A 22,199-nucleotide genomic window follows, 5' to 3' on the forward strand; every position below is an offset into this window, starting at 1 on the left:
CAATCAGCTTTACTAAATAGGAGTATATTATTTACACAATTAAAAAAAGCCAAATGATTATGTCACTAAAAACAATACCTAAACCTTGGAGACCACATAATGATCACTCAAAAGCCGGACCTCGTTAAAACCTCCATTGTGAAAAAACCCAAAGGGAAAAACACCAGGAAGGAAAAAGAGTATCCGTCTAATAAAAATTTAGACTAAAGAAGAAAAATACATATTACAATCCCAAATTCAATCTCAAAAAGGCTAAACAAATCAAAAGACATAAATATCTGCATTAGACCTAAAGGAGAAGTTTAAGTTGAAGTCGAAGTTGGGGATTATGTTGGGATATGGATCTCCAACCTGAACCTTCCTTGTCCTCTCCGTATGTTTTTACTAGCTCTGGTGAACCACTGATATTCAACAACAGCAAAGACGAGGAGACCTTACGAAGGAGGCGATGCGGCAGCTTCTTCAAACTCCCACACCAAATGATAGACAAGCGTGTGAGACATGGCATGATGGAGATGGCCGCAGATTCTTCTTCTTCCTCTGTTATGTCCTCCCACTCCTCCCATTTGGAGCATTCAAAAAATCCCAGTTTCTTGAGTTTGGGAAATGCAACAACAACGATATCATGAGATGAAGATTCTATTCCCAAAAACTCCCTTCCCACAAACATCAATTGCTCCACACTGAAAATATTGAGAATTTCCAAGAAAGGTAGTTTCCCCATAGACGGCAATGATGACACCTCACTCAAAATACCCAAACAGATCTCTTTTATAAAGTTGAGGGGCGATGACATCCAATGCGGAAGCCTAGAGCCCTTATATTGAATGAGTACCAGAATGTTCAACGTGCGATGGGGTACGAGAGCTTCTACTAACTCCATCCACATTGATGATGATGATGATGATGATGACTGCTCCGTTTCATTCATCGTAACCTCGAAAGATAGTTTGAGTGTTTCGAGTTTTTGAAGGAGTGTCGTCAATTGTTCCTGTCGAGCATCTTCAACCAATTCCACCATTTCACTCATACTACTCAAGTAGATTTCCAATTCTAGAGATCCAATAAGATGGTGTAAATTTTTCAGAAAACCAAACTTGTTGTATTGACTTCCTACTTTGAATGGACACAGTTCGAGTGTGTGGAGATTACTTAACTCACCTAATGCTTCAGGTAGACAGTTGATACTAGTGCCTTCTATCTTCAAGATTTGCAGTTCAACCAAACTACAAATGCTCTCTGGCAACTCCTTTAGTTCTTCATTCCCACTTAAGTCAAGTCGTCTTAACTGATCCAAATTCCCAATTTCTCGTGGAATCTCTTTTAGAGAGCAGCCTTCTAAGGAAAGAGTTCGCAATTCAACCAATTTACACATGCTCTCTGGTAACTCCTTTAGTTCTTCATTCCCACTTAAGTCAAGTCGTCTTAACTGAACCAAATTCCCAATTTCTTGTGGAATCTCTGTTAGTCTGCAGTTTTCTAAGGAAAGAGTTCGCAATTCAACCAAACGGCCCATGCTCTCTGGTAACTCCTTTAATTTTACATTCTCACTTAAGTCAAGTCGTCTTAACTGATTCAAACTCCCAATTTGTTGTGGTATCTCTGTCAGCTCGCACGATGATAAGAGAAGAGATTGCAAGAAATAAAGCATGCATATGATTTCGAGGTCATCCTTTGATAATGCAATCCAACTAATATCCAACCATCTCAAGTGAATCAGTGTTTCCAATCCCACTGGAGAAGATACACTCCGAATTCTTAACATCCTAAGACTTTTCATGCAACCACAAACTTTCTCTTTCTCATCAAGAGAATATCCATAGTTCCAAAATAGACTACGATATTTTTGGACAAGAGAAATCGATGATCGACCACAAGCTTGACAACTGCTCTCTTTATCGTCATTCTTTCTAAGAAAATGATCGAAATCATGTATTATATCATGCATTTTACACCATTCTATTTGCTCTCCCGACTCACTTAGCTCAATATCTTGAAACAAAGAGAGCATTGCTAAATTGTTCAAGTACTCTCGTCCTTTGAGTTCCACTTCACCATTTCCACTAATAGAGCCCAGATAACCTTGCGCCATCCACTCTTCTATCAAACTCTCTGCATGAATTTTGTGATCTTTAGGATAGATGGCACAGTATGAAAAACAATGCTTAAGAGCCGGTGACAATTCATTGTAGCTTAAAAGCAAATGAGAAAAAAGCTTAACTTCATCGTTATCCAATTCCCATATTTCACTCTTCTCGACATGTTCCCATCCTTCCAAATCCTTGAATTGCAAAAGTCTTCCTAAAACAACTGCAGCAAGAGGCAATCCCTTGCACTTGCTAGCTATTTCCATGCCCACGTTCTTAAATTTTTCACGTTCCTCCTCACTCTTTCCTGCAAGGGACACGTCACGCAACAATGACCAACACTCTTCAAGACTAAGCTCTTTTGGGTGATAGATATCACTGTCTAAGGTACCCATCATCTTAGCTACCCTTTCATTTCTCGTTGTCACTAGAACTTTACTTCCTGCTGCACCATAATCGAGATTGATTTTCAGAGGATTCCATTTGTCACTGTCTTCTGTCCAAACATCATCAAGGACGAGAAGAAACCTTTTTCCTGAAACAGATGCTTTTAGTTTTTGTAATGCCAATTCTAGTTGGTCAGCATCTGGAGGAATCGTCTCTGTTCCCACACTTTTAACAATATCTTTGGCAACCTTAGACACAATAAAGGGATCAGAGACACATACCCAAATTTTTAACCAATCTTTCTCAAAATGAGGATGGTTAAAAATAAGTTGAGCAAGTGTGGTCTTCCCAAGTCCTCCCGTCCCAACTATAGACAGAATTTGGGTATGATCACCATTAAGCATCATATTCTTCACTATGTCATCCCTTTTCTTATATATATCCGACCCATAAACACTATTGAAGTCAATTGAAGATGTGGATTGTTCTCGGTGAGACTCAGGCACCGGCACCGGCACCGGAGAGATGACAAAATTAAAATCATCCTTCTCCCTTAAGATCTGATCAAGCGTGGCATTCACATGTTCTATTTTCTTGGCAATATCACGATGAAAAGAAATGTCCCTGAAACATAAACATATCACGAAGGAGCAGCATTTCTCAGCAAAATCTTCCATCTTATCTTTGAGAAGAGAATAGTTCCATTCATCCAAAATGTCGTCCATCTCATAAGACGTAGCTTCGAGCTCCTTCAACCAACTTTTGACACTTTCACCATTCACTGCTCTCTTTTCTGCATCATCCAACACCTCTCGGATCGTGTTGAGCTTCTTGGAAAGATTTTGAAGCTCCTTCTTCATGCCTTTCACCAAATTGACTTCATCTTCTAACATAGTTGCAATTCTCCCCAACACTTTTGAAACAATAGCATCCGCCATTCGTGTGATTTGGAGCTGCTCTTTTTCTCTTCAATCCAATATATTGGGCTGTATATGGGACAACCATTCAGTTCTTTTTTCGTTTTAATTAATAAAATTGAATTCATATGTTTTCTTGCTTTTTCATTTTTGACGAATTCGGCAACGCAACATTTTCTCGATAGTCGGAAAGTTATGTTACAAAAAACAGAAAAAATGAAAAAGCATCTAGAACATTGGATTGATGCTCAAGATTGGAGTGCACGTGTGACCAGTCAAACTCCGGAGCAGCCACGCCTGCCTCTAATACGGGTCTCCCAGGCGGAGAAGTCAGAACGGTCCAGGTTGGGTCTCTGCTGGCACTGTCCCGAGAAATGGGTGATGAGACATGTGTGTAAACAACGCATTCTCTGTTATGCGGATGATGGGGATGAGTTTGAGGAGAACATTCAAGATGAGAATTTAGCCGAAGAGAAAACTGATAATACTCCCACTATAGTATTCGGTGATGATGTTCCCAATGACATTACCGACGCTCCTCTTGATGTTCCAAACAACGAGTCCCCTGGAGAGTTCCTCAAGAACAAAGGGATTGTCAAGAACAACAATGAGCCACCGCAAGTGCTCGTTGGGGTATCTGATGAGAAGATTGGTGAAAATGAGGAGACAATGCTAGAAGATAAAGAGGAGGATGGTTCTATTGGTGAAGTGGAGAAGATAATCGCCTCACTCAATGTTGTTCAAGTGTCATCCCAAAATGTTGTTGGAAATTGTTTGGGCAAGAAAGGAGATGGTGCTTACACCAAATTGCCCGTAATTGCTTGTGTCAATGTGGATTTGAATGTCGGTGATGTTCCAAGTATGAATCATCGATCAACATCGCTCGACAAAGATGCAAGGTTGATCCCTCCGAGTAATGACATGCCATGCTTGGGCATTCTGGGAGGCGTGGACAAGCTTTTCGATTTGGCAAGGAATTTTTCCGCCAAAGTTGGGTCTCCTTTGTTGATTTTTTATGGAAGTGAAGAAGGGAGACGTTCAACTGTTCGGTGTGTGTTTGATCCAGGAGGAGTTGCCTCGCCGAAGCTTCTGCTTTCAACTCTCCTTTTTGCTTCGTGGTTCCCACCTTGAGGACAAGGTGGATTTTAACCGTGGAGGAGTTGATACGAACCTCCATTAGTTTAGATATTATAGGGATTTAGCATATCTTTTTCTATATCTTTGTTTTCTTGTTCATTAAGTCAGTAGCATTATAAATAGGATAGACTGTTATCTTTTTTATTCATTCAATCAATTAATGAAATATTTTCTCTCCCAAATATAACGTGTGTTTTCCAATCCTAATTTTGGATTCCCTCCGCCGATCCTAATTGGACGCCGGAGTATTCTATCAATCGCCGAGTTATCTGCCCGACGGGAGCGACTCCCGCGCACAGAAACTCTGCAATCGTCCGCCGAGCCTATTGGCCGCAGGAAATTTATCTCCACCGCCGAGCGAAACTCGCCGCCGGTGCTTGTTAAGGGAAACGTCCTTAACACATGACTATCAGAAAGATTCTTGAGAAATAAACCTGCAGACGAGATGAGGGTGTAGCCAATCTTTTGCTCAGGCTCGGGCTTCGCAGAAGCTTCTTCCTCATGTTTGAGAAGATCGTAGATCCATTCATCCAAAATGATGTCCATCTCGTAAGCAGTAGCTTCGAGCTCCTTCAACCAACTTTTGACCCTTTTTTCCTTAACTGCTCTCTTTTCTGCATCTTCCAACACTTCTCTGATCTTCTCGAGCTTCTTAGAAAGATCGAGAAGATCATCTTTCACGTTTGTCACTAAATTAACTTCATACCAAATCTTGTCTTCTATGAATGTTAAAACTCTCTCCACCAAATGAGAAGTTACAGCAGCAGTCATTTTCACTACTAACTAAGCTTTTCCTTAATAGGTTGTGGAGCTGCTTTTTTCACCTAACATTTGTTATAAAATATGAGTAAAATTTTGTTATTACATTTAACGGATGGATTAATTCAAATTCAGTTCCAACTAACTGATCAAGATTAAGATTAATTTCTGAAGCGCTCAAAACAGTTCCGATTTTAAAAACCAAAATGGGAGAAAATGGTACTGACTGAAACCGAAAAAAAGTTGAACCAAAAAAGGGAGTTTGGGTGTTCTGCGGAAATCTAAAGTAAGAGAAAGAGAGATGAATAAGCTGGTAAGAAGGAGAAGGAGAAGGAGAAGCGGAAGCGGTAGCATTGGCCCTCCATCAATAAAAAAGATGCAAAATTGGCAGCAGTCGAAAAAACAAGGATACTGGACAATGAAGAGAAGAGGTTTTGGTCATTGCCGAAAAGGAATTGTTGATTTGTTTTTTTTTTTTATAGTTTGTTGGGATTTCATTTACTTTCTCCTAAATATCTTTTTTATCTCCTCTCCATAAATTAAAAATATGTGGGAAATATTTGATGAGAATAAAGAAGAGTAAAGGCCAAAATTGGTCCTGAACATATAGCCATTTTACGATTTTGGTCCTAAACATTATCTTTTGGATTTTTTGGTCCTGCACATATGGACATTTGATCATTTTGGTCCTGCACATATGGAAATTTGATCATTTTGGTCCCCCGTCAACATTTTCGTTAAAAACTAACGGTCAACATTATCTTTTGGATTTTTTGGTCCTGCACATATGGATATTTGATCATTTTGGTCCTGCACATATGGAATTTTGATCATTTTGGTCCTCCGTCAACATTTTCGTTAAAAACTAACTGTCAACGGCCGATTTTTGACTAAAACAATGGGTTGGGTCGGGTCGGGTCGTGTTTGGGTCGGGTTTGGGTTACACGTTAAGAAAAAAAATAATTATTTTTTATTAATTAAAAAATTATAAAACTTTAATTTTTAGTTATTTTTATTGATTAAAAATATTATAACGACTAAAACATGATGTTATTATACGATTTAAACATGATATTACACAATAAAATAAAAAATTACCAAATTAAAATAATCATTTTTTAATCAAAATAATAAAATTAAAGTATATTAATATTAAATCTATATAATAAAATTAAATAATTAAAAAATTATTTTTAATAAAATCTAAGCATAATATTTTCTTCAAATTCATGAAAAAATTAATTAAAAAATACTATACTTTAATTTTATTAATTAAAAAATATTGTTGACCGTTAGTTTTTAACGAAAATGTTGACGGGGGACCAAAATGATCAAATTTCCATATGTGCAGGACCAAAATGATCAAATGTCCATATGTGCAGGACCAAAAAATCCAAAAGATAATGTTTAGGACCAAAATCGTAAAATGGCTATATGTTCAGGACCAATTTTGACCTTTACTCGAATAAAGAATGAAACCCGTAGAACTATCTCTCAAATACTTTAGGCCAATTAAAGGTCCAACAATGAGCGCTTTTATTGATTTACTCTTCTCCCACCGTGTCTGTTGTGCTGTCATGTCAAGCTCCACTTGCCCCTTGGGTTTTTTGTGTTAATCCGACTTTAGATATTCAAGAATATTTTGATTATTTCGAGTTATCTGATACATGTCGACTTTCCAAAGTTTGAATTCTAATTGCTCATGGCAAGAATTATTAAAAGCTATTTATCAGGAATTTGACCAAGATGCCAACATCTTCACGGAGATGGAAGAAATTCTCAATAAACTGACGGAGGCATTTGCATATTTAGCAAAATCAACGGCAAGTTTGATCACATCATGACTTCCACCTTGAGGGCAAGGTGGACTTTCACCTTGAGGGCAAGGTTTTAGCAAATCAACGTCAAGTTTGATCCCATCATGACTTCCACCTTGAGGGCAAGGTGGACTTTCACCGTGAGGGCAAGGTGATTTTCAACCGTGGGGGTTGACTGGGACCTAGACTTTTACTCTATTCTCCATATGATCATTAGCTTTATTTTATAATTTTTTATTATAGTTGTTGGGATATGATTTACTTTTTAGTTTTCATAGTTTCTTAAGATTTGATTTGCTTTACTAGATATAGTTTTGTATCACTAGAATGTGATTTATTTTCCTAAATATCTTTTTGTATCTCATATATAATAAAGGTTTGGGAGATATTTGATGAGAATCAAGAATGAAGAAATAAGAGATTTATTTTCTCATTCTAGCGTTTCTGGCGGATCCAGGGCGGGGCAGGAGGGGACGACCGCCCCTCCCCTACGACCCGCTACTATGGATCCGGATGTAAATTTCCATAGACGCCCCCTCCTATAGCTTCTGACGTCGCCTCTCCCCCCTCCGTTAAATTTTATTTAGCCCCTTCCCTTTTAGGATCCTGGATCCGCCATTTCAAGCCATTTATATAACTCCAACTAGGGTTTTCGCTCTCTCGAATCCGTTAGGCCTATGAAAGGTCTAACATATACTGGACAATGAGGAGAAGAGGTTTTGGTGTTTGATGGATAAAAAAGAGTCAATGAGACAGAGAAACTTAGGGATATTAAAGAGCAGTCAATGATTTTAACCTAGCATTAACCAATCGAACCACCAGTGGATATCAATGCTAATGATAGGGATCGACCACGTGCCAGGTAACCAAGATTATAGCTCTAGATAGAGATAATCTTGTAATATCTTTTTGCCTTTTATGCTTTTATATTGTTAAGTAGATCAAATGTTTAGCTTTTCAGATTTTTTTCTTGATTCTTTCCATTAAGAGAGTCAAATAAAATAGGGTTAGATGTCATAATCATTGAACAATTGAGCCTTTGAATAACCGATATACCTAATCTCTAAAATTCTACACGTTACTTTGTTACGATCTTACGCCGCGATCGACCTATCGTAGCTCGTCACTGCCGAACTCAATGACTTCTTCGCGGTCGGCTGCCGAACTCCGTGACTTCTTCGCGGTCGGCCTATCTTAGTTCGGCGTTGCCGAACTCAGCGATAAAACGCCGATCTCAACACTTGAATGATCAATAGAATGGATTGCATTAACAATGATAATGTTCTACAATCGAATAAGAAGCAAAGAGGAGCTCGCGATCCACGATCGGAGCTTAACAAACATACTGTGAATAATGATTATTAGTTGCTGAGTGTGAGGAAAATAGAAGAGTCCCGAGCTCGTAACTGCCGAGAAGAGTCCCGAGCTCGTAACTGCCGAGAAGAGTCCCGAGCTCGTAACTGCCGAGAAGAGTCCCGAGCTCGTAACTGACGAGAAGAGTCCCGAGCTCGTAACTGCCGAGAAGAAGGTCACAGCTCCCGAGCTTCAGGAGCCGTCCGATCAAGCGCGCCATCTGCAAGATTGAATGTCAACCGTAGATTCAACTAGCCGTTGGATTTGTAACAGTTTTTTGTGTTTGTTTCAGCTTTCTAGTTTGTTAGTTGTTAAGCTCTCTTATTCGGTTCTCATACATAAGAACGAGAGAGAGATGTTTTCAGTTTGTAACAGATAACATCCATTTTAGATTTTTCTCAAGAAAGCTTTCCAAATTTTTCCCAAAGTGTGTTCATCATTCTTGTTCATTGATTCTTGATTGTGTTTCTCGATACTATTCTAACAAGTGGCGCCGTCTGTGGGAACTATCCGGCAAGAGTATCGATCAAAATCAGATTGAATCGGTGTTGATGATGGCTTCAAGATTCGAAGCAGAAAGATTTACCGGGAAAAACGACTTCAGCCTTTGGAGAATGAAGATGAAGGCGATGTTGATCCAGCAGGGTTTGTCTGAGGCTCTGGCGCCGGCGAGCAAGGAAGGTGAAGGCCAAGTGCTCGATGAAAAGGCCAAGGCCAAGCGCGCAGAGGTTTTTGCAAAGGCACACAGCACGGTGGTGCTGTGCTTGGGCGACAAGGTGTTGCGGGAAGTTGCAAAAGAGACAACCGCCGCTGGGGTTCTTGAGAAACTTGAGGATCTATACATGACAAAGTCCCTCGCAAATCGCCTCTTCATGAAGCAGAGGCTATATTCATACCGGTTTTCGCAGGAAAAGGAAATACTAGAGCAGCTGGAAGACTTTGATAAGGCAGTGGATGATTTGGAAAACATTGATGTTTCCATTGGTGATGAAGACAAGGCCATACTATTATTAAATGCCTTGCCAAAGTCCTATGATCAATTGAGAGATGCCATACTCTTTGGAAGGGAAGGCACGGTTACTTTCCAAGAAGTTCAAAATGCTCTGAGGGCCAAAGAACTGCACAAGAAGGGATGCAAGGAGGCTGAAGTTGTTCCAGAGAGCCTCAATGTCAGAAAGTTCAAAGCCAAGAAGATGTTCAAGAAAATTGGTGAGAATAGCAAGGCACCCTCAATTGATCAAAAGGAGACTCGAGCTTGTTTTTGGTGCAAGAAGCCGGGTCACCTAAAGAAGGATTGCTTCGCTTGGAAAAAGAAACAAGCTGCTGAATCTGGAAAGGGGAAGAACACCACTGATTTTGTGGAAGAAGCTGAGGAGTCCCCTGAGGTATTGAATATTATGGCATATGAGGATGGGAGTTCATGGATTCTTGACTCCGGGTGCAGCTTCCACATATGTCCATGTGTGGAATTTTTCTCTGATTTGAGAGAGTCAACTGGGACAGTTATACTTGGGAACAATCAAGTATGTCATGTTGAAGCTATAGGGAATGTAAAACTCAGGCTGGATAATGGCTCTGAGAAAATCTTGAGCGATGTTAGGCTGATCCCCACAGTGAAGAGAAACCTTATATCACTAGGGATGCTTGAGAAGAAGGGGTGCACTTTTGAGTCCTCGGATGGAGTGATGAAAATCAAGAAGGGGGCCACTGTGATTATGCATGGAGAGAGGAAGGGAAGCCTCTATTACTTGTGTGGAGCTGCAGTCAGGATCAGGGGCAGTCAACTGAACAACATTGTGCCAGAATCTGTGAAAACTTGGCACATGAGACTCGGGCATCCAGCAGCTGGGAGCATTAAGGAGTTGATTAAAAAGGGAGTTATTCATGGGCTGGAAAGCAAGAATGGTGAGCCATGTGAAGAGTGTATTCTTGGCAAGTCAAAGAAGCTCCCTTATCCAAAAGGTAAACATCTATCACAAGCACCTCTTGATTATGCACATAGTGATTTGTGGGGACCCTCCCCTGTGAATTCAGTTGGAGGAGGGAGGTATTATATGACCATAATAGATGATTATTCCAGAAAAATATGGCTATATATCTTGAAGGAAAAATCTGAGGCCTTTACTAAGTTTAGAGATTGGTGCATTATGGTTGAAAGAGAGAAAGGCAGATCTCTGGGCTGTCTGAGGACAGACAATGGACTCGAATTTTTGTCAAAAGAATTTGATAGATTCTGCCAGGATAGAGGGATCAGACGCCACAAAACCGTTCCACTAAACCCCCAACAAAATGGGGTGGCAGAAAGGGCAAACCGCACCATATTAGAAAGAGTAAGGTGTATGTTGCTCAGTTCAGGAATGGAGAAGAAATTTTGGGCTGAAGCTGCTGCAACTGCTGTGAAATTATTGAATAAATGTCCCTCTTCAGCCATTGAGAGTGACACTCCAGACTTTAAATGGTATGGGACATATGGAAACTACTCAGATCTCAAGATATTTGGCTGCCAAGCCTATGCACACCTCAAGCAAAGTAAGCTGGATGCAAGGGCAGTGAAATGTGTGCTTCTGGGATACCAACCTGGTGTAAAGGGATACAGGCTTTGGAGCATTGAACCTGGAAATCACAAGATCATTGTGAGCCGAGATGTAGTCTTCAATGAGTTTGTGATGCCCTTCAATAAGTCACAAGGTTCTGCAAAGGCTGCTGCAGTATCTGATGAAGCTATGAGATCTGGAATACAGCCTGAGGTGGAGCCTGAAGTGGAGTCTGAAGAGGTGGTTCCAGGTGGAGCAAATGATGGAAATATTGATCAGCCACAAGAAGGGTCAGATGCAGAGACTGAGGATCTCAGTCAATATCAGTTAGCTCGAGATAGAGTCAGGAGAAAGAATGTCAAAATGCCAGCCAGATATGCTGACTCAGAGATGCTTTACTTTGCATTATGTGTAGCTGAGGAGGTGGAGTTTGGGGAACCAGCCACATATAAAGCTGCCATGGAATGCAAAGAAAGAAGTGAGTGGATGAAAGCCATGGTTGAGGAGATAGACTCCTTGCTGAAAAATGGGACATGGATATTGGTAGACAAAGTTGAAGGAAGAAGGATTGTGAGCTGCAAGTGGATATTCAAAAAGAAATTGGAGTCGGCTGATAATGTGAAAATCAGATACAAGGCTAGACTTGTAGCAAGGGGCTTCACACAAGAGTATGGAGTTGATTATAGTGAGGTCTTCTCTCCTGTGGTGAAGCACACATCCATAAGAACTCTCTTGGCAGTGGTTGCAAGGCTGGACTGGGAGCTGGAGCAGCTCGATGTGAAAACGGCTTTTTTGCATGGAGATTTGGTGGAAACAATCTTTATGCAACAGCCAGAGGGCTTTGCCAAAGCTGGGGAGGAAAACAAAGTTTGTCTATTGAAAAAGAGTATATATGGCCTCAAGCAAGCTAGTAGGCAATGGCATATCAAGTTTGATAATCATATCTTGGCAAATGGCTTCACTAGATCGAAATATGATGAATGCGTTTATATCAAGAAGAAAGGGGGTCTGGTGGTGGCTTATTTGCTCTTGTACGTGGATGATATGCTAGTTGCTGGTTCAAGCAAGAAGGTGATTCAAGAGATCAAAGAGGATCTGAAGTCAGCATTTGATATGAAAGATCTTGGGAATGCTAGAAGGATCTTGGGCATGAACATTGTTAGAAATAGATCCAAGAAGGAGATTTGGTTGAACCAGTCTGATTACATTTCGAGATTGGTCAGAAAGTTCAAGATGCAAGACACAAAACCTACAGCAACTCCTCTGGCCCAACACTTCAGATTGTCTGTTGAGCAGAAGCCACAAACTGAGGAAGAGAGAGCTGAGATGCAGAAAGTCCCTTATGCCAATATTGTGGGGAGTATCATGTATGCAATGATCAGCTCGAGGCCAGATGTGGCTCAAGCCATCAGTGTAACCAGCAGGTTCATGAGTGACCATGGCAAGGAGCATTGGTCAGCCTTGAAGTGGATATTAAAGTACTTGAATGGAGCAGGAAACCTTGGGATCCTGTTCAAGGGAAATAAGGAGGTAAAAGGGGATGCGTTGGTGGGTTATTGTGATAGTGATTATGCTGGGAATATTGACAGTAGAAAGTCCCAGTCAGGTTACATTTTCACCCTATATGGAAGTGCAGTGAGCTGGAAATCCAGCTTGCAAAGTGTGGTTGCATTGTCCACCACAGAGGCCGAATATATGGCCTTGGTAGCAGCTGTGAAAGAGTCATTTTGGTTGAAGGGGATAGCTGCAGATTTTGGTGTTAGTCAGAAGGCAGTAGCCATTGGTTGTGACAACCAAAGTGCCATCAGCTTAGCTAAGAACAATGTGTTTCATGAGAGGAGCAAGCACATAGATGTGCGTCTGCATTTCATTCGTGAAGAGATAGAGAAGGGAAGGGTGAAGGTGTTTAAGGTAGACACCTTGGAAAATCCAGCCGACATGCTCACCAAAACCTTACCGAGGGAGAAGTTTGAGTTGTGTTTGAAGTTGGTTGGGATGTGTAAAAGAAGTTGATCACTCAGCAAATAATATTCAAGGTGGAGATTGTGAATAATGATTATTAGTTGCTGAGTGTGAGGAAAATAGAAGAGTCCCGAGCTCGTAACTGCCGAGAAGAGTCCCGAGCTCGTAACTGCCGAGAAGAGTCCCGAGCTCGTAACTGCCGAGAAGAGTCCCGAGCTCGTAACTGACGAGAAGAGTCCCGAGCTCGTAACTGCCGAGAAGAAGGTCACAGCTCCCGAGCTTCAGGAGCCGTCCGATCAAGCGCGCCATCTGCAAGATTGAATGTCAACCGTAGATTCAACTAGCCGTTGGATTTGTAACAGTTTTTTGTGTTTGTTTCAGCTTTCTAGTTTGTTAGTTGTTAAGCTCTCTTATTCGGTTCTCATACATAAGAACGAGAGAGAGATGTTTTCAGTTTGTAACAGATAACATCCATTTTAGATTTTTCTCAAGAAAGCTTTCCAAATTTTTCCCAAAGTGTGTTCATCATTCTTGTTCATTGATTCTTGATTGTGTTTCTCGATACTATTCTAACACATACAACTCACAATATTCACGACAATTCAAAAGAAGAACAACTACGGCTATTTATACTCACTGCATCTTAGCTCGCTTCCTTCTCATTGGCTAGCAACACGTCACTGCTCTCTTCTTATTGGCTGATGCATTTCCTAACTAACGCCATGTCATCAACTAACACAATATTGCATGCGCATGTCCCTTGCTTACGTTGCATGCATGTTTATATTAATGCATGCAACAATACCCCCCTCTTAGGGTTCCTTGTCCTCAAGGAACCATGGAAATCGAGCCTGAATCACATCGGCAAATTCCCAAGAAGCATCGACCGGGGACTTCCCTTTCCAATGGATGAGCCATTTCGTCACTGCGCAATTCTGCCTTTTCACCATTTTCCTATCCAAGATAGCTTGAGGAACGGCATCATTTATGTGAGACACATCAGGTAATTCATTGATAGGGCCGGATGGTGGGGAAGCCGGCTTTAATAGAGAAACATGAAACACATTATGGATTGTGGCCGAGGATGGTAGATTGAGCTTGTAAGCCACTGCACCGATTTTGTCCAATATCTGGTAAGGTCCAAAGTACTTAGGCTCGAATTTGTGATGCTTTCCTCTGATAGAATTCTGTCTGTACTCCTTCAGTTTCAGCCAAACCCATTCTCCTATCTCAAATTCTCTATCAGTTCGATGTTGATCAGCTTGTCTTTTCATTCTATCAGCTGCTTTCTGTACGTTTCTCTTGAGTATAGCAAGCATTTCCTCTCTGTCTCGTAGAGCAAGATTCACTGCCTCAACATTTGAGTCACCAGGCAGATAGGGTATATGTAGAGGAGGTTCAAATCCATACAAAGCTTCAAAAGGAGTCATTTGGACACTGGAGTGATAGGTAGTGTTGTACCAATATTCGGCTAAGCCCAGCCATTGCACCCAAGTATGTGGCTTCTCCCCCATAGCACACCTTAGGTAACATTGTAAACTTCTATTTACTACTTCGGTTTGACCATCAGTCTCTGGATGATAGGCCGTGGAATAAAGCAACTCAACACCCAATAAACTCATAAACTCTTTCCAAAAATTTCCCACAAAAATAGCCCCCCTATCACTCACAATCTTCATTGGCATTCCATGGAGCTTGAAAACTGAATCCAAGAAGACCTCAGCCACTTTCTTTGCTGTGAAGGGATGAGATAAAGCCATGAAATGTGCATATTTACTCAGCCTATCAACCACCACAAATATAGTATCATAACCTTGAGAACTTGGTAAAGCTTCAATAAAATCCATTGAGATATCTGTGAAGATTGCAGCAGGTATAGGAAGTGGCTGTAGTAATCCAGCTGGAGAAGTGTTGCTTGGCTTGTACCTCTGGCAAGTGACACACATTCGGACAAACTCTTTGACATCTTTTCTTAATTTTGGCCAATACACTAGAGCAGCTATCCTCTTAAAAGTTCCCAATACCCCAGAATGTCCAGCCAAAGCAGATCCATGAAAAATAGATAAAATCTGAGCTTTTAAATTCAAGTCATTTCCCACCACTAGCTTTCCTTTCCTCCTTAGCTCTCCATTGTTCCAGGTGAATTTTGGATGCAGAGATACATTCTGTTGTTTTTCTACTATCAGCTTCTGTATCAGAGGATCCCTTTTCCAAGAATCCTTAATTTTTGCAATCAACTCTAGAGGAATTACAAAGGAAGTCAGAGCATAGGTCATCACCTCAGGTACTCTGGATAAAGCATCGGCTACTGAATTTTCACTGCCCTTCCTATATCTGATCTCATAATCAAATTGCATGAGCTTAGTCATCCAAGCTTGTTGAGTAGGGGTAGTCAATTTTTGCTCTATCAAGTACTTAAGACTCTGATGATCAGTCAATATAATGAACTTCTTACTCTGTAAGTAGTGGTACCACTTCTTGATGGCCATCAAAATAGCTAACAATTCCTTCTCATATACTGATAAAGTCTGATATTTAGGGGATAGAGACTTACTAATGAAGGCTATGGGATGCTTATCTTGCATCAACACAGCTCCAATTCCAATTCCAGATGCATCAGTCTCCACCACAAACTCTTTAGAAAAATCAGGCAAGACTAGCACAGGAGCTGTAATCATGGCCGTTTTAAGTTTCCCAAAAGCTGCTTGGGCTTCCTCTGTCCATCTGAATACATTTCCTTTAATTACCTCAATCAATGGCCTAGATATCACCCCATAATTGTGTACAAACCTTCTGTAATAGCCAGTTAAACCCAAGAAGCTTCGCACCTGTTTAACATTCTTAGGCTGGGGCCAATTTTTTACAGCCTCTATCTTTCCCTCATCAGTTTGAACTCCTTTCTCAGATATAACATGGCCTAGGTACTCTACTTTTTTACATCCAAAAGTGCACTTACTTCTTTTAGCCAATAATCTGTTTTTCATCATCAACTCCATAACCACTCTTAAGTGATGCTCATGAGCTTCTTGACTGTCACTGTAAATAAGAATATCATCAAAGAAAACCAGTATGAACTTTCTCAGATAGCTTCTGAAAATGGTATTCATCAAATTCTGGAAGGTAGCTGGAGCATTTGTCAAGCCAAATGGCATGACTAAAAACTCATAATGCCCCGAGTGAGTTTTAAAGGCAGTTTTGTGAATATCTTCAGGTCTCATCCTCACTTGCCAGTAGCCTGATCTCAGATCAATTTTAGAAAACCAGACTGCCCTTCCCAGCTCATCCAATAACTCTTCAATCACAGGAATAGGATACTTATCCTTGACAGTGATGGCATTTAAAGCTCTATAATCCACACACATTCTCCAAGTAGCATCCTTCTTTTTAACTAACACAATAGAGCTTGCAAAAGAACTCTCACTCTGCCTTATAACTCCAGCTTTAAGCATTTCCTCAATCATATCTTCAATTACATCTTTCTGGTGGGCAGCATACTTATAAGGTCTCATGTTGACTGCCTCTGCTCCCTCTTTCAAGACTATTTTATGATCTTGTTCTCTTTGAGGAGGTAATGAATTTGGCTCCTCAAACACCGCAGCAAACTCTTTAAGAATACCACTAAGATTTGGCCAAATCTCTTCCACACTAATTTCATAGCAACAGCCTGCTTCCATCTCAGCTGTAGGTATCCACTGCTTCCATTTTCTTTCCCTCACATCTATCTCTTCTGGGTTCAATATATGTAGAAAGTTTAATTGTTCAGCTCTGGGTGTCCACCTCTCTCCTTGTAACTTCACTTCCTCACCATTGAGACAAAACACCATACTGAGATTATTAAAATTCCATTTGATTTCACCCAAGGTAGACAGCCACTCACCTCCTAATATGAGATCATAAGTCTCTAGAGTAATAAGATAGACTTCTCCTTGAAACTTAAACCCTTGCATTTCCCACTCCAGCCTACTGCATTTCTGATTGCACTGCAGAATCTGACCATTAGCTACCTCCACAGCTTTTGAATTAACAAGGGATAGCTCACAATTAATTTTCTTGGCCACTTTAGCACTTAAAAAATTATGAGTGCTACCCGTATCTATCAATATTCTCAAGACCTTCTTTTGGCATTTTCCTCGAATCCTCATTACTTGAGGTCCATCTTTTCCCCACACAGCATGTAAGGAGAGTTGCAGCTCAGACTTCTCACCTGTCTCCTCTCCATCACTCTCCTCTTCTGCCTTCTCCTCTGTCTCTCCTACTTCAATCAGCTGCACCACATACGATTTTCTTTTGCTGCACTGATGATTTGGAGTAAACTTCTCAGTGCACCAAAAGCATTCTTTTCTTGCTCTCTTCTCATCAATTTCCTTAGGAGTTAAGTTTGTGCTAGCTCTAACTCCTCCATACTTATTACCATCCTTATTACCTCCACTCCAATTACTCAAGGTTCCAACCTTATTAGTAGCAGTCACAGACATAGGTTTACTATTGGAGTAGTAACTACTGCTCGACTGAACATGGCTCTGATTCATCTTAGTCTTAACACCTAAAGCTCTTACAGTCAGCTCTTGTAGTTTAGCTAGAGAGTAAGCTTCAGATAATGCCTTAGGTCTAAACATACGCACAGGCATTTGTAGCTCATCAATTAATCCAGATAAAAAGAAGCTGAAGGCTTGATCCTCTCTAATTCCAGCTCTAGGATATAATTCATCAAAAGTATCCATGTAATCTTGTAGCGTACCTTTTTGTTTGAGGTTCCTGAGATCAGCCAATGGATCTTCATATGCGTGAGCACCAAAGCGAGCAGCCAGAGATGAGCTATAGCACGACCAATTCGCATATGCCATATCTCCATGTAAGCTCTCAAAACCTCGATGCCACTGCAACGCCTTCCCTTCCAGATGGATTGCAGCCACTCTAACCTTCTCTTCCTCTGGTACTTTGGCTACTTGGAAAAAATATTCAGCTCGCATCATCCATCCTTCATAGCCGTCACCGTCAAACTTTGGAAATTCATACCGTGTTGATCTTCCCCAATCAGTTCCATTTTCATACCGATTACCTCTATTACTACCTTCACCAGTCTCTGTTTCCTTATTCCTTCGATTTTGCAAGTTAATTGCAGCAATTGATTGTGTCAGCTCCATAATTTCGATCTTATGCTCTTCTCGCATCTCCTGCATTTTCTGCTCCATCATCTCCATCATTTTCTTCTCCATTTCTGCGCCTCTAGTCACCGTTCCGACGTCCGGAGATCGATTGCTCTGAATACCAATTGTTACGATCTTACGCCGCGATCGACCTATCGTAGCTCGTCACTGCCGAACTCAATGACTTCTTCGCGGTCGGCTGCCGAACTCCTTGACTTCTTCGCGGTCGGCCTATCTTAGTTCGGCGTTGCCGAACTCAGCGATAAAACGCCGATCTCAACACTTGAATGATCAATAGAATGGATTGCATTAACAATGATAATGTTCTACAATCGAATAAGAAGCAAAGAGGAGCTCGCGATCCACGATCGGAGCTTAACAAACATACAACTCACAATATTCACGACAATTCAAAAGAAGAACAACTACGGCTATTTATACTCACTGCATCTTAGCTCGCTTCCTTCTCATTGGCTAGCAACACGTCACTGCTCTCTTCTTATTGGCTGATGCATTTCCTAACTAACGCCATGTCATCAACTAACACAATATTGCATGCGCATGTCCCTTGCTTACGTTGCATGCATGTTTATATTAATGCATGCAACATACTTCTAATTCAGTTTCAATAAAATTTAAAACAATGAAGACTGAAAAGAGTGATGACTTACTTACCTCCACGACTTGCACCTTTTGTGACGGACGACCACGTGAGCCAGCCTCACGCCGTGGGCTAGGGCTGAGCGTCTGTATGTAGGAGCTACAAATTAAATGATCTTCACTTAAAAAAGAAAGATTTGTTGAATTTACCACTTGACACTTCCAGCGAACAGGTTGACTTAAAAATGACATTATTACAAAAATAGACATAGAGAATCTTGGAATGAAGAGACAAATCAAGATAATAGTACTAATTTAGCAAAATTAAGTCAAGATGGATATTAGAGAATAAAGTAGAAATTTAGTCTTTCAATATCTCCTTCTGTAATTGAGAGAATGTCATTTCAAGCCAACAAAATATAGTTCATATTATTCTTGTTATTTCATTTCAGGATTTATATTTCCGGATTTCAATTCTATTTTACAACAGAGAATGAAAAATGGAGTAGCTTATTATTTAAAATCTATAAATATAGCCCATATCTTTGTGTCACAAATTAAAATAAAAATTCAAATCCAATAAATTTAGTACAATGAAGACCGGAAAGCGTGGCTAACCTAATGCCCAACAGAGACAACGACGGGATGCTATGGAAGAAGCCACACGCTGCGGACTAGTGTTTAGTCTCTGAATGGATGTTCAACTCTGAGGGGTGAGCCAAGGGCAAAGTAAGTCCAAGCATATATATTTAGATTTTTAAAAAAACAAGATTAGAAGGAAAAATCATGAATATGTCGAAAATTCGTATATTTTTACACAAATGACTTCTTCAAGAAACAGATTGTTTTTATGATAGTTCAAATTTATTATTTACATTTTCAACGGATGCGTTAACTAAACAAAATCTCTTATGACCGAATAAAGTTATCAAAAGTTTATAATCTTTCACATATGAATAAAATGGCAAAAAATAGACAAAAGAATGAATATAAAATAGCCCGTAAATATCTTTGTATACATTGTGAAACAATTTCAGGTTGCCCTTAAATATCTTCGTGTCACAAATTAAAAATAAAAAAAGGTAAAAATAGACTGAAAAGAGTGGTGACATATAGCATGACTTAACTGCACTGTGGCTGTGTGATGGCCGATCGACGGGGACGATAATGGAGCGGATGACTCAAGGTGCGGGATAGAGGGCTGTATGGATGTGTGATTCTGAGTGATGGAGCTGCTTTTTTAAGATTTGGGTTATATTAATGTGGCATGAACAAGCTAGGATGACTATGTACTTTTTTAAGGTTAATTTATACAAAGAATGGTGAGAAGCCAATAATTGTCAAAATGTTTGGGCGATTAAATTTGGAGCTACTTGGAAATTTCTCATTGTTTGCCAGCTGTGTGACTGCTGACGTGGACAACGACCGCGCGGTGGCCTCACACGCCTGGCCGGACGATCGTTGCTTTTTGACAATGAAACTGAGCCAATTAAAACTATTCTAAAAACGATAATAATAGTGATAATGTTTGAGTTGGGAGGAATGAACAAAAGGAGCCAACCAATTCTTATCAACATTCTTATCTTCAGGCAGTGCCCTCAACCAACCAAAAATTTTCATTATTGATGAAAATGACATTATTAGAAAAGTATTCACAGAGAATAAAAGTAAAATATCTTATTATTAAAACTCAAAACTTAATTTAACACCCTAAGACTTTTCATGCAATCAAAAACTTGCAAAATTCTGTCCAAAAGATCCACCATCTCATAGGCCGTGGCCGTGGCCGTGAATTAACGTTGACTGTGAAAACTATTACTATATCTTAACACCCTAAGATATAGTGTGATGATCCTAAGCATGCATGTTTAAATTGGACCGCCTCTTCGGCCCAAAACCACCGTTCTCGAATTTTTGGCAAAAAAACTTATTAATTGAATCGTGTAGCACTAGAGCTTTTTCTCATAAAAAGTTGTAGTGACCTCTACACATGGCTAAATTAGTCGGCTCGAATTTGAATCACAAATCTAATTTTCAAACTTAAATTGGCAAAAAAATCGAATTTGTTCAACTTGTCCAGTTAAGATTCCAAAAATCAATAATAATTAAAAAAACGTTAGACAACTGGTTCTATCTTATTTTCATTTTCATCATCATCTTCATCTTCATCATGCCTGACTATGCTCTCCCAGAGTGGACTTCAACCAACATTTGAACTAACTATTTAAATTTTTCTTGGTTATAAAGCCCAACCAAAGAACGGCCCATTTCTATGATTTGGGCCTGCAAACAAACAAAATTTGTTCAATTATTCGTTTATCCAATAATCGAGTCCCTTGCATTCATTCAATTATAAATATAAATTAAAAACCACTATGATGATCTATTGATTCAACGCCAATTCTACGGTAGCATCCTTTTCTAATTTATTACTCCACATGTAGGACATAAAATTATTTAAATATTTACTGTCTCTTTATTAGATAAAAATTGATTAATAGAGTTGATAAATTCAAACTAGGATATATAATATTTTTAAATTTAATTTTTGAAATAAAGATTAATCAAAATGTTTTATATTATGACAATTTCTATTTTTGTGATAATTAATATATTAGAATAATTAATTTAGCAGTGGGACACTGTGAGACCAATAATAAGAGTGGCTAACTAGGGGGCGTGACGGGCGTCCGACCACCAGGAAAGCCTAGTTTCCCATAGGTGTTGCCGGAAAATTTTGTTAGTGCCCTGCCCTGCGATCTGCTGAACAATTTGCTTTTTGAAGAAGAAAATGTTTATAAATTTTATTAACGTAACTATAGAAAGGCCCAGTTAAGTTTAAAGCCTACATGTCAAGGGCTTTGTCTATAAGCCCATTGGCACAATAACAATCAATTAATAAAAATACACATCCTCTAAAAATAAAAATTTTGTTGACAACACGTATACAAAATTGAAAATGTATACAATTAAGAAAACAAGAAAAAATTATTACAGTAGTATTTAAAAATAATGATATTCACATCATTAATAATTGTGTAACGCTGATTAAAAAGTTTCAAAATTAAAAAGAACTAATTATATGAGACTTATCAAAATTATAAAAAAGATTACTTTTTGGGTCTTATAGAATAATAAATTATTTCTTGGTTGACATAAAATTTCTTGAGCCACGAGGAAATCTGTGTTGACCCCATTACAGTCTAGAAAATAAAGATATGAAAGTATGAAAAATAATACTAATATTATACACATAAAAGCTAAATAGTTGGTATAAATTTGATTTCAAGGGGTAACACTGGAATTTGAGAAAAAAATTAGCTAGTCAAACAAGTTATAACCAACGGTTGCTAATTTGCTATCCGTAGATGTTGATAAAATATGCAATACGATTAATGTATCTTTAGATCACAAAATACCCTTAATTTAATCTATTATGTGTAAAATAAATAAATTATGAATATATAATGATTTAGTTGTAAACCTTGATTGCATAACA

At 39.4% G+C, this 22,199-nt stretch overlaps 2 protein-coding genes across 3 annotated transcripts; both read right to left on the minus strand.

Moving 5' to 3' along the window:
- Nucleotides 1-8: 8 nt before the first annotated feature.
- LOC121768332 (putative disease resistance protein RGA3) lies at nucleotides 9-13,719 on the minus strand. Of its 2 annotated transcripts, none has more exons than XM_042164802.1 (2): nucleotides 13,591-13,719; nucleotides 9-3,460 (listed from the first exon to the last, which is right to left on the minus strand). In XM_042164802.1, the coding sequence occupies exon 2, from the start codon at nucleotides 3,410-3,412 to the stop codon at nucleotides 290-292; it is 3,123 nt and encodes a 1,040-aa protein (XP_042020736.1). In that variant the 5' UTR covers nucleotides 3,413-3,460; nucleotides 13,591-13,719; the 3' UTR covers nucleotides 9-289. The 2 variants fall into 2 exon arrangements, with proteins under 2 accessions (XP_042020736.1, XP_042020737.1); XM_042164803.1 differs by lacking the exon at nucleotides 13,591-13,719 and adding an exon at nucleotides 8,451-8,885.
- LOC121768603 (putative disease resistance protein RGA4) lies at nucleotides 3,443-5,299 on the minus strand. Its single transcript, XM_042165132.1, has 2 exons — nucleotides 4,931-5,299; nucleotides 3,443-3,460 (listed from the first exon to the last, which is right to left on the minus strand). Exons 1-2 carry the CDS (start codon nucleotides 5,297-5,299, stop codon nucleotides 3,443-3,445), a joined length of 387 nt encoding a protein of 128 aa, XP_042021066.1.
- Nucleotides 13,720-22,199: the final 8,480 nt, after the last annotated feature.

The sequence above is a fragment of the Salvia splendens genome, chromosome 15 (assembly GCF_004379255.2).
Source record: "Salvia splendens isolate huo1 chromosome 15, SspV2, whole genome shotgun sequence".
NCBI lineage: Eukaryota > Viridiplantae > Streptophyta > Magnoliopsida > Lamiales > Lamiaceae > Salvia > Salvia splendens.

Excerpts from the sequence above, each read along its gene's own strand:
- LOC121768332 (XM_042164802.1), bottom strand. The coding sequence starts at position 3,412 with ATGGCGGATGCTATTGTTTCAAAAGTGTTGGGGAGAATTGCAACTATG.
- LOC121768603 (XM_042165132.1), bottom strand. The coding sequence starts at position 5,299 with ATGACTGCTGCTGTAACTTCTCATTTGGTGGAGAGAGTTTTAACATTC.